General features: G+C 37.2%; 2 protein-coding genes across 5 annotated transcripts in view; both read left to right on the forward strand.

Moving 5' to 3' along the window:
* scrn2 (secernin 2) overlaps positions 1-11,378 on the forward strand; it is a 98,826-nt gene extending 87,448 nt beyond the window's left edge. For 3 of the 4 annotated variants that reach the window (XM_077523533.1, XM_077523536.1, XM_077523535.1), the window contains 3 exons: positions 9,406-9,586; positions 10,860-11,015; positions 11,091-11,378. In XM_077523533.1, coding sequence (XP_077379659.1) covers positions 9,406-9,586; positions 10,860-11,012 — 334 coding nt within the window. In that variant the 3' untranslated portion in view covers positions 11,013-11,015; positions 11,091-11,378. Of the gene's footprint in view, positions 1-9,405; positions 9,587-10,859; positions 11,016-11,060 lie in introns of all 4 variants that reach the window. The other variant, XM_077523534.1, reaches the window with a different exon arrangement.
* LOC144020246 (uncharacterized) lies at positions 4-6,429 on the forward strand. Its single transcript, XM_077523532.1, has 3 exons — positions 4-1,346; positions 2,080-2,198; positions 3,611-6,429. Exons 1-3 carry the CDS (start codon positions 1,274-1,276, stop codon positions 5,582-5,584), a joined length of 2,166 nt encoding a protein of 721 aa, XP_077379658.1. The 5' UTR covers positions 4-1,273; the 3' UTR covers positions 5,585-6,429.
* Positions 11,379-12,309: the final 931 nt, after the last annotated feature.

Consider the following 12,309-nt stretch of genomic DNA (forward strand, 5'->3'; position numbering starts at 1 on the left):
AATTACCCGATCGCATATTCTAAACATACCGAAAACAACAACATACAGAGCCTAAAACAGACTCAGACTTAGGAATTTTCTGACAAGTAAGAAAATGCATGAACATAAAAAAAAACCCTCTTGGTCTGAAACTAGGTTTTTGGCAATTAATACTAAGGGTGGTATCTCACTGAGGCTCGCAATGTTTTTTGTCAGAGTTCATTCAAGGTCTCAAACTTTTGCAAAGACATTTGCTGATTGTTTCAATGGTCTCAAACCCTTTTTCTTGTCGAACAAGAAATTTTTAACATGTTCTAAATTTGATGGCGACAAAGAGTTTGCAAGCATAAAAACAGTTTGCAAGTGTTTGGAAAACATCTTTGCAACTTTGAACGAATCTCGATGGAAAAAAATTACGCTTGCGCTCCCTCGCAAGCTTGCGCCACTCAGTGACATACGGGCTTGGGGTTCTGCCATAACATTTCATGGCTGGCGAGTCTCTGCCACTGGTCTTGATGTGAGGACGTCGCAAATTACAGTCCATCACATGCACACAAGCTTTCGCACAGATGAAAAATCAATTTCGAGGTTCGAGCAAGCAAGACATAAAAAACACAATCTATAGAGTACACATACTACGTGTTGTGTTTTACAAGCAATATGTAACCATATTTAGAATTTCACATGTTCAATGGATGAAAAAGTGAAGCTTGTGGTCGGCTCCATTCATTTGAATGAGAGTTGCTGTCGATGGCTGTGGCTCGCTATCGCCACCTTCTGGCATTCAAAGCTCTGTGGCAGCTGCCCTAAGCCACAAATAATGGGACGGGGGAACGCTGAGGCTCCAGGCAGCAGCTAATTTTTCAAAGACAAGCTTCACTATCAGCCATTGATCTAATATGAAATTGTCAATATTGTTAAGTATTGTTGTAAGATACGGAAGCGTATTGCATTCACTTGAAAAATAAAAAAAAAACTGCTGTTTTTCTGACTAATTTTTTGGGGGGAGCTTTGTTTTTTTGAGTAATTTTTTTTTTGTTTTTTTGAATATTACTGAATATTTTTTTCCGTCATAAAAAAAAAATTATTCCAAAAAACAAAAAAAATTACTCTGAAAAACAGGGGAGAAAACATAAAAAAAAAAAACAGGGAAAAAATTATTTAAAAAAAACAGAAAAAAAAATTCTTCCGAAAAACAGAAAAAAAAATTCTTCCGAAAAACAGAGCACCCACTTCTGTTTTTCGGAGTAATTTTTTTTTGTCCTCTGAATGAACTCCTGCTGCAGACTCGCTAATGCGGAAGCGGACACTTTCCCGCAGACGTCCAAGTGGAAGGACGGTCCAACGTACCTTCTGGCTCAGTAAAGGTAAGGCATGTAGCCATGTACCGTAGTAACACACATTATTATTAATGTTTTAGTGTGAGGTAGGTATGCCATGATTTTATGTAGCATGTAGGTATACGAACATGTAAATCGGTCGGCATAATTTTAGTAAGATAACAGTACAATGCCCAGCGTAATTTAGCCGTGGTTCCCGCTGGAATTGCTCATCCTTCACTTGACAAAATTGGAACGAGCCATTCGTCATAACGTCGTTTGATTGCAAGTACAGTATACACTATTACGCTCCCGTACCATAGATTGAACGACCCGTATGTCGGCTACGTAACATTATATGCTAAATACACGCTAACACTATGCTTATGAGTTTAGCGAGATACAGTAACGTTAATTATTCTTATTATCAGCTCATCAGTACGGAATAGTAACATATTGTTTAACATGGGACACGTGTTTTAAGCTTGTAACGTTGAGGAAGGATGTTGCAAAGCCCTAATCTGGATGAACTATTTTGTAATTGATCATTAATTATAACAATGAAAAGGATACTGCTAAAAGCCCACTCTGACATGTTGACTTTAGTCTAATGTACTATTAGTAGGCTATATTATTGTTCATGAATAAACTTTGAAGGCTTTCATCACAAAAGGACACACAACACAAACCCGATTTGAGTGAGCATATTGAAATATTTAATATCAGGTTGACTTTCAAATGATTATTCATATAGATTTTGCCTTTTCATTTATTTTTGTAGTGCCAGCTGCAATGGCTGCATCCTCAACCCCTGGCCTCCCACAAGATGATAGTCTGTGGGTATTTTTACGCAACAGAGGGGTTCCTGAGGCGCGTGTTCAGAAAATGCAGCAGGATCATGTAAGTCGCAGGAAATTTGTTCCTGCAAGGTACTTGTACCTTGTACCATGTAACACATGTAGTATTTTGTCTCAAGTATATTTTAATATTTAACTGAATTGCAATTCATTTTTTATACACCTATACATAGCTGACCACATGTGACTCCAGGGGTTTGAATATTTATATTTGTCAATTGTATCTTCCATCAATGTAGCTTGACATCAGTGCTATACAAATATACAAATAAATATACAAACTATTTACTGCCTTTTTTTTTTACAGGATTGGTATTAAATATTACATTTTAAAATGTAAAAAAAAAATAAAAATCTGAACAAATATACAATAGGCGAAGAAGTGTTCTGTGCCATCAAAGTTAGACTATCAGTATGGGTCATCATCACATTTTTCCAGTATAGGAATGTGCAACAAATGAATCACGTTTGATGACTTAGAGATGCACTGTCGACATGGTCATGCAGATTATTTACATAGTAAGAAGAGTTAAAACATGTTCACTATCATGCTAAAAAGTAACTACAGGTGCAACTATTGATAGGTTATCATTTTTTGATTTAAACAGTTATTGTGAGAAGCGATTAATCATGTTGAGCTGTTTTTTTAACTTAAAATTGTCAGAATTTTATTTCAACCTTTCAACTGTAAATAATCAATTATTTCTAATATTCCTCCATGAATGCAGACTGATTGGCTTTGTGCTTAATCAAAATACTCTCACTCTCTGATGCATGCATCTGTCACCACGTCACCCAGGCCCCACCATTCACGCATTCATGCAAACACGCGCGCACACGCACACACGCATGCGCGCAGAAAGCTCTAAACTTAAATGTCAGATGTTGTATCAGCAGATTCTGCACACTGCATTATTGCGATCTTCATAATCTGTTTTTGTATTGTTTCGTACTGTCTATAGTGTTATCATCTGCATTAGACACCGATGATTGTATACAAAAAAAATCAGAGCATGCAGTACTGCTGCTAGAATTTATTTATTTATTTATTTATTTATTTATTTATTTATTTATTTATGTATTTATTTATTTTCAAGTGTCTCTTTGGTGCTGTTCATTGGAGGGATCCGCAAAGCATTTCCAAAAAGAGAGAAAACTGAGGCCCTCAAAGGTGGTCCAAGTAAAATGCCTTTATAACAAAATGGCCAGTTGACTAAAAAATTGCCAACGCGTTTCGGCCTTGATAGGCCTTCGTCAGCTGAAAGGCCGAAATGCGTTGGCAATTTTTAATCAACTGGCCATTTTGTAATTTTTAATTGGAACACCTTTTGGTGCCTCAGTTTTCTCTCTTTTTGGAACTGATGATTGGTTTTCTTGCTCATAATCAAATAGTCTTGGATATAATATAGTTGAACATTTTCACATCTAATGTGTATATTTTTGGTTTCATTGTAGATTGACAGCTCAATAATTGGAGAAATGGATGATGCTACGTTGGCGTCTTACATTCCAGCCTATGGTGACAGGATTGCCACAAGACGATTCGCTATGGAAAAACAGAGAAGAGGTGAAGATGATACAAGAAGACTTTCCCTATTCAAAAAACTTACTAAAAAAATGGGCACAATGAGCAACAAAGTATGTGATCAAGGTTTTGAGGGGGAGAATACAGTACAACCACAAAATATGCGTCTAAAAAATAACAAGAGAGCCTGGAAGACAACCAGAAAAATAGAATTAGGATGGATACATGACAACAGGCAAGTCAGAAAACGCAGTGGTGGAGGAACCAGAGTTGTTGATATTAACAAGAATGCCACTAAGATTGAGATTCTGTCACAAGCTAAAAAACTGTTTTTCCCCAGTGAGAAGTCAACAATGGGAACGTGGGAAGAGGTCAGTCACGACATAGTGGACTTTCAGGAAGCACAATTTGATGAGGATGTTAGTGTGCGCGACTATTATGACATACACAAATTTGGTCTATTAAGATTTTATTTGTTCACAAAGACCATAACTGGTGAAGATGACCCAGAGGAAGGAGCCGAAGTACTGACAGATGAGCAACATGACAACACGATAGAATCTGGACAAGAGAAAAACACAATGAAAGAGATGGAGCAGCAGACACAGAAAAAAGATGACAGTGAAAATCCAATACACATAGTCGAAGATCATGAGCTGGGTGCTGCCACTGTGTCAGCTGTTGTCTCTACTGCAGCTGTTCAGATTGATTTTTCATCTTTGTGTAATACATCAGTTGTCAGTTTTGGTCCTTTGGCAGGTGGTCCATTTCTCGGTGATCTTGATGATACACTCATACATGAGCCAAACCTTGCAATAGAAGGTGAACAAACGAGCCTCCTTGCCTATGCCTCAACTCCTACTAATGCTGTTACAGATTCTGTTAGACCACCAAGTCCTGCCTATGAAGTTTTGCATGTGAATGTGAAACTTCACAGAGTAACGCTGCTCGATGAACTGATTGGCCAGTTCAAGGATGAAGCAATGATGACCTATTCTGTGAAATACAGCTTCATTGATGAAATGGGGGCAGATGCTGATGGCGTGTCTAGAGATGTATACGCTGCCTTCTGGACAGAATTCCTAGATTGTGCAGCTGAAGGTGCAGATGTGAGGGTGCCATCACTCTCCCCAAAATGGCAAGAGGAGGAATGGAGGTCTGTTGGTAGGATATTGGCCAAGGGACTGGAGGACCATGGGTATTTCCCATTTCGGCTGGCACAAGCTTTTACAGCAGCACTTGCATTTGGTGAACATGCTGTTTCATCTGATTTACTGTTTGACTCCCTGATGTTGTATCTTAGTCAGTCTGAGCGCAACCTCTTGTCCACTGCTTTGCAAGAGGCTGTTGTCGGTGAAGATGAGGAAGATCTTCTAGATCTTATGGATCGAATGGGTGTAAGAAAAATACCAACAAAAGATAACCTGAGAGCTGTGCTTATCCAGGTCGCCCACAAGCAACTCATTCAGCAACCAAAATATGCACTGGATAATATCGCAGAGGTTGCAGGACCAACCCTCAGGTGTTTTTCCCCCAATGTACCGGATATGAAGAAGCTGTACGACAACATTAAACCAATAGCACGGAAGGTGATTAAGATGTTAACAGCTTCTCCAGATACTGCAGCAGAGAACCAAAGTTTGCAATTTTTACAACAGTACATAAGGGCCTTGGATGAAATTGGTCTCCGAAAGCTGATGAGATTTCTGACTGGGTCTGATGTTATTTGTGTTAAACAAATTCAAGTCATTTTCACCTCGTTGGACGGGTTAGCACGGCGAGTGATTGCCCATACTTGTGGCCCAACTGTGGAGCTGCCATCCACCTATAACAGCTATCCTGAGCTACGAGCTGAAATGGAGGCTATATTGTCCAGCAACTCTCTTGCAATGGACATTGCTTAGGAGTGGTGTTCACATGTTTCTCTCCCTCAGACATAAGCAATGCATGTTTGGAATTTTTGAATGTGGGATAGAGAATGTTAGGAAAGATTTGTTCAGTTCAATAGTTCTGTGATTAGTGCTGAAACAGTAACATACACAGATTTACTGTACAGTTTTTGTAATCAGAGCATGTAAATAGTCTATTGCTGGCATCGAGTGGAAACCTCCAAATTTGTTTAATTTTACAATTTTTTCACAAATTTTATATTATTAGTCAGTCCGCAGGTATTTTTTTTTTTTTTACTATTGATTGACCAAAAAAAGTGTTGTGTACTCCTTTTAACAATGCAATGCCAATGGCTCAACAAACATAACATTTTTGTGTTTGATTCCTGGAAAGTGATGGCTTTGGAGTTGTGGTGATTCCACCCAATGCCAGCAATATATGACTACCTCTGCGCCTGTGTGACAAGCAAGCATAGGTTTGTTGAGTTATTATTTTGGATACTTTGTTATCAGCAGTCAATAACACACTTTTGTTATCAGTCTAGGATGAGAATTAAAAAATACCTCTGTTATATTTTCACTGTTAAATAATGCAAGTTGAAACACTACCTCATATCAGCGTGTATGTGGATCTGTGATATTAAAAGGTACTTCTGATTTTTTTTTTTTAAAGCAGATTGTGCCTTTTTTGTTGAGTCATGTCATTCAGGAATCATACTCTCTGAGACATGTTTATTTTTCTACTGCAGTGTGAACATTGGTCATGTTTTATTTTGGTGTTTTTATTGTGAAAGGTACAAGTAGCAAATGTATGCAAACTCAGGTCATGATGCTTGCTCTAATAAAAGCTATTCACACAATATGCTTCATTTGCTGAAAATTTAATGGCAAATGCTTTTTAACAAATGCATACATTACGGTGACACTGCATTCAAATACATATGAATGTTTGATCTGTTTTTGATAGATTACATGAAAATCCAATACAGTTACCAAACTGTATTACATGTGCTACAAATTACACCTGGAATCTCTTTGAGAGTTACAAAAATCAAGAAGGTAAAGGGTACTTCCTTAGTGGTATGATACACAAATTAACAATATCAAAAGAGACATATTTCACTTCGGTATTAATAGATATTCTGTTTGTAAGAGCTACATTTGACATTAAGCATACACACGCAGCTAGGTTACTGTATTATAGATATTTTTTTATTTTCATTTTTGTAGACTGTTCTTTTTATAATGAAACCAAAGTCTTCATTTTTTTAAATGGAACTATTACCTGTCAGAAACGATTTCCCCAATAATGAATAGAAAGAATATATCAAAAAGCACTAAGTGGAGATATTCATTAGTATAAAATGTACCATTGTTTACAGTTGTTACCCTTTACAAGTACAATTTGGAGGCTTACATCCTGTCATTTGATCCAATAGGGCGGATTGCGTTTATACAATCCGAGCTCTGATGTAAGCACGTAAGAACATATAAAGCTCAATGCCTTCCTCTGGAGATGTGGGTGGATGAAGATTATTTTCTGCCATGGCAAGGCAGCAAATGTCAAACACTGTATCATCGCAGGGATACGGTCCTCTCTGAAGGCATTCCTCTCTGCAGGTTACTATCTTTTGCTGGGATACCATTTTCAGGTACTCTCGAGCACCAAAAAGTTGGGGTAGGGTATACATGATCACTGGATGCCCACCTGGAGACACAGCATTCCTGCTTGGGCGAATTCTGTGAGTGTTCCAGAGCTGAACAACTTCCTGTAGTTCTTTCTAAATAAGTATAAATAAGGAAAGTGATACAAATCGGTTCACATATTTTCTGCAGTACAGTACACATCATGATGCAAACTAGCCAGTAACTTACTGCAAATCTGCTCCATCTCAACATCTGCAATATAGGCTGATGTTTTTAATTACATGATACGGTTAGTTAAACTGTATCATGCAATTAAAAACATCTAAATGCTAACAGGAACATTTTATTTAATTTTCCCACTTTTTAAGTAATTTGAATATAGGCTATAGTATATTGCTGATGGTGCTGGTCTCTTCCTTTAATGTTTTGAATCCTATGGCCTACACAGAGTGAAAATGTTTTCACTATTTAAGCGCATTATATGACTACCACACCCAAACTACTCACACTGGCATTTTACTACCTTTTACTGCGTTTTCTTAAGCAGGTGCACTATAAGGGGGGAAATAGTAGTTATTTCAGTTCTTACCTCTATTATTTCAAGACATGTGAACTGAATGATACTTTTATCAAGGAAGTCACCAGAAAAAGAATCCGAGTCTTTTAGGTCTTGGAACAGGTTCATCCAAAACTGTGCGTGTTGCCTCCTTAAAAAGCTCCACCAGTTCTCTATTCTTTGGTTGTGATTGCTTGATCCATACATATAGCATCTGTGCGCAAAGTTGTCGAGATGGTTGTGCCTCAAGAACATCTGCATTTGTTCAATATAACAGTTCTCAGTGCCGAGGTCCGAACGAATTCGGGCACAAGTTCCTTTCCTTGATGACACCTCATCAATAAAGTATCCAGCGATTATCTTCGGATCACTGTTTGTAGAGTAAGCATGTAGCCATATCACCATTCGCGAAAACCCATCTATTGCACCATTGATGCAGATTCCGTACGGTTTGAGTTTATCATAAGAGTCTACATGCCACAAAAAGTTTGGGCCTGGATTCTGGTATAAGCGGCGCCGAAGGCGATTCCTGCGTCTCAGTTGCACACCATGCGGATCCAGTATTTTCATCAGTATCCTGATCGTCTCTTGAGTCACGACATAGCCAGCCTGAATGCATTTCAAATGCATCATCTTGTATCCATGGAGCATGCCATATCTATCCAACTGATCCGGACAAACATTGCTACATCTAGCAGATCTGAATGGGCTTTCCTCCTGAACAAATGCAAAGTCTTCAGGTGCCTGCGTAAGGTCGTCAAACTAATAATAATACCATCTAGCTGACTCAAAGACAGGACTATCTCCCAGTGCCTTAAACCCATATCAAAATAAAACTTAATTAAACTAAATAAGATGGTCATGATTACTTACTGGCTCGCAAATGACTGAATGTGTATACTATATTGCAGTTTGCTCTATACTCTCTGAGGGAAAAACCTTAAAAAAATATTCAGAAAAACAGAAAAATAATTATTTTATAAAACAGAAAAAAAATTACTAAGAAAAACAGGAAAAAAAATTATTCAGAAAAACAGGGGAAAAAATATTTTTTGAAAAAAACAGGAAAAAAAAATTAGTCAGAAAAACAGCGAAATAAATATTCAATAAAACAGGGAAAAAAAATTACTCTAAAAAACAAAGCTCCCAAAAAAATTAGTCAGAAAAACAGCAGTTTTTTTTTATTTTTCAAGTGAATGCAATACGCTTCCGTAGTAAGACACAATGTATGTGCACTGCATATACTGTATTTTTATGACTTGGCATTCCCTGGCTCTCTTTCGCTTGCTTAAACAAGGAAATGTGTGTGCCAGCAGAGTTCCTTGCCGCATTGCTTATGAAACGCTTACGTCTGTCAGCCAATCAGATAACAGTGACATCATGATCCAGCTTGGCCTGCATTTTAGAACCACCTGAGAGGAGGCTGTGAGAAATGGTTCCATTATAACCGCACAGCCCCAAAAAAAGTGTAATGGAAAATTGACCACTCAGGGGTAAGGCCGTGTTGGTGTAGAACTGGTACAGTGGAAAAGCGGCTTTTGAATGTACAGTACTTAGTGAATTTTTTTATTTTTTATTTTTTTATATATATTCATTTTGTCATCACTCCCTCCACCATCCTTTGTACTTACAGGTCCATATTCAAACCTTATATCTTCACTGAGGATTACACCCCTGTGCTAGGGGTGGTCTCCCCTCACTTTGGCCCTGATGATCCTGTAAAGAAGCAGCCGCGCTTTCAGGACCAGGTGGACCGCAGACATGACCTTTACAAGGCTCACCAGGAGGCACTTAACACCATGGAGACTGAGCCCGTAGGTCAATTGCTTGTATAGTTGGAAAAGCACCTGGCACTGAAACAGCCTAATTCTAAAGTTAGAAAACAAATCAAATACGTTTATTTTGCACATTGCTCAAATTTACACCGAACGTAAACAAATCGTAATGCACATTCAAAGAAAAAGGTTCAGTCGTTTAGTGTTTTGTTGGATATTGAAATATGCAACAAACAACCACCTGCATGATGTTATGTCATGATTCAGAAACAACAATGGCAGGTTGGACATTTCTGCCAACAAACACACCAAAAATAAACAGCTGGCATGATTAATAATTTCATTCATCTATAGCAGCGGTGTCCAAACTGCGGCCCGGAGGCCATTTGCGGCTCCGCCGTCCATCTTTCAGTGGCCCACGACATATGCTAAAAATGGCATTTGACTCAGTTCAAATAAAATAAACAAAACAAAAATGTTTGGAGATGGTCAAAGTAAGACAGGAAGGTATCGAAAAACAGGTGCCATTAAAGGTTATTTTAGTTAACTAAAAATAATGAAAAAACTAAAATTCAGAAAAACAATATTGTTACCGAAATAAAATAAAAACGAAAATGCTTTTTAAAAACCGAAAAGTAACTAAAACTATATTTTATGTTTTAAAAAACTAACTAAAACTAACTAGCAAAAATGTCCTTCGTTTTAGTCTTTGGTAATTAATTTAATGCATGAGCCTTTGGGGATGATTTTAAATGCAATTTTTAGTAGATTTATTTGGATATAAACCGGAATAATGACGTTTGAAAGTATGTCACACAGAAGTGACGTCGTCTAGCAGCAGCCAATAGAAAAGCACCTTAAGATGACGTCGCTCCCACGGTGTTTTTTAAATGTTGTGCACAAGTAATACACATTTTTAAAAATAACTAATTCTAATACTGAAACTAACTAAAACTAAACTAAACATTTATTAAAGAAGTAAAACTGATAAAAACTAACAGAACCACCCTGAAAACGAATAAAAACTAACTAAAATGAAAAATTCCAAAACTACAATAACCTTCCTTTATATATTATATAAATATATAAATTATATACTGTAGCATTTTTCTAAATATGCCAAAGCACAAATAATTTGTACAATTTTGAGGACTAAACACAATTTCTCTTCATAACATTATGTGGCCCTTGCGTCCTTCTGATTGTCTGTATGTGGCCCTCAACTGAAAAAGTTTGGACACCCCTGATCTATAGTTTTTCTTGTTTGTTGTTTACCATGATCTCTTTTTTTTTTTTTTTATTTCTCCTGCAGGATAAGGGCTTAGCTACCTATGAGATTCTAAGGGACCTCGAGTCGCAGTGTCTGAGTGAGATTTCAGCCATGTTGAGTGGAAAGATACCAGGCGATGAACTGGGAACCTTGTTTTTTGATTGTGTGGACACAGAGATCAAGTTCTATCAATGACAGGTGAGAAAACTTTGTTTTGATGTTAAATTATCTATCAAACTTTAGAAAATTGGTCTGGTTTGTTTTGTCTTACAGTGGCCTCAGCTGCGCATCCCTAGCAAATGGAGAGTTGCAGGAAGGTGGGACTCTTGGGTCGTTTATCTTGACTAAATGTCTAAAATGTGTCTAATCAACAATTTAACCTGAGATTAATGAGCTCTGTAGTGTTAATAATGGTGTTGATGGCACATGCACTAATGTAGCAGTGGTTTTGCACTTCAGTGTTATGGCGCATGTTGAAAGCGCGATTTGTTGTTCGAAAACAATATGTTGTCATGTGATGGCTACATGGACAACATGAAATAAAAAGCGTTTAGAATGAGACATGTTTGTGTCTTCTAATTCTCAGTAGCAACAGAGGCAGCCAAACGAGTTCTAGCAAATCAGCAAAAGTGTCAAACTTATGAATAACAATTTTTTTTGCAAAGTAAAAGAAAAGAATGTGATTGTGAATAAGGGGAATATACTATTTTATTGCTGATGTGATCAAAAATGGCTGCAGTATTGTGGTCAAGTTTTGCTCAATTTCTTGATGTTAAAGGAACAACCTGGAAACAAACATGAAGGACTGTGAAACAGGGTAAAATTCATTAAAAAAAAAGAAAAAAAGAAGATAAAATAACATAACCTTGATTAGTCCCACAATGTGGAAATTTACATTACATCTGCAATAGTAGCCTGTAAGACATGCACGTAGGACGCAGAAAATGTACTGATTGGATGGGGTTGGGCACATTAATATAACATATTGTGCACAGCAGAGGAAAGAGAGTTTCACTCACATAAATATCGGGATTGAATTACCAGCAGACAAGAAAAGATACAGAATACAAAAAGAAGCACATTGCATAAATTATTGCTACCAGTAAGGGGCAGTGGCTCTAAAACAGTGGCCAATACAGTATTAGTATCAGCTGCCCTCTTGTGGCCGTTTTACGACCAGGAACTAAATTTTGCTATTAATTTAATGCAATTTCAAGGAAAAATGTTGTATTGGGATAGATAGATATTTGTTTTTGTCATTTTATGTATTAGTGATATGATATCTGTATTTGGTGTTGATATTGGTGACTATTCAAGGGTTGAGTACTCGTACTGGTATTAGTCTGAGAAGAAAAAGTGGTATTGAACATCCCTATGCACATTAAAAGGGATGGTGATAAACCAAATTATAATGTTTTAAGTTATAAAAGAACTAATGGAAAGAAAGTACATACTCACTCAGCGGGCTTAGATGGTTCACCTACTATAATGA

Source organism: Festucalex cinctus, chromosome 6 (genome assembly GCF_051991245.1).
Source record: "Festucalex cinctus isolate MCC-2025b chromosome 6, RoL_Fcin_1.0, whole genome shotgun sequence".
Lineage (NCBI taxonomy): Eukaryota > Metazoa > Chordata > Actinopteri > Syngnathiformes > Syngnathidae > Festucalex > Festucalex cinctus.

Excerpts from the sequence above, each read along its gene's own strand:
- LOC144020246 (XM_077523532.1), top strand. The coding sequence starts at position 1,274 with ATGCGGAAGCGGACACTTTCCCGCAGACGTCCAAGTGGAAGGACGGTC. Across the intron at positions 1,347-2,079 it reads TACCTTCTGGCTCAGTAAAG|TGCCAGCTGCAATGGCTGCA; the intron begins GTAAGGCATGTA and ends TTATTTTTGTAG. Across the intron at positions 2,199-3,610 it reads AGAAAATGCAGCAGGATCAT|ATTGACAGCTCAATAATTGG; the intron begins GTAAGTCGCAGG and ends GTTTCATTGTAG.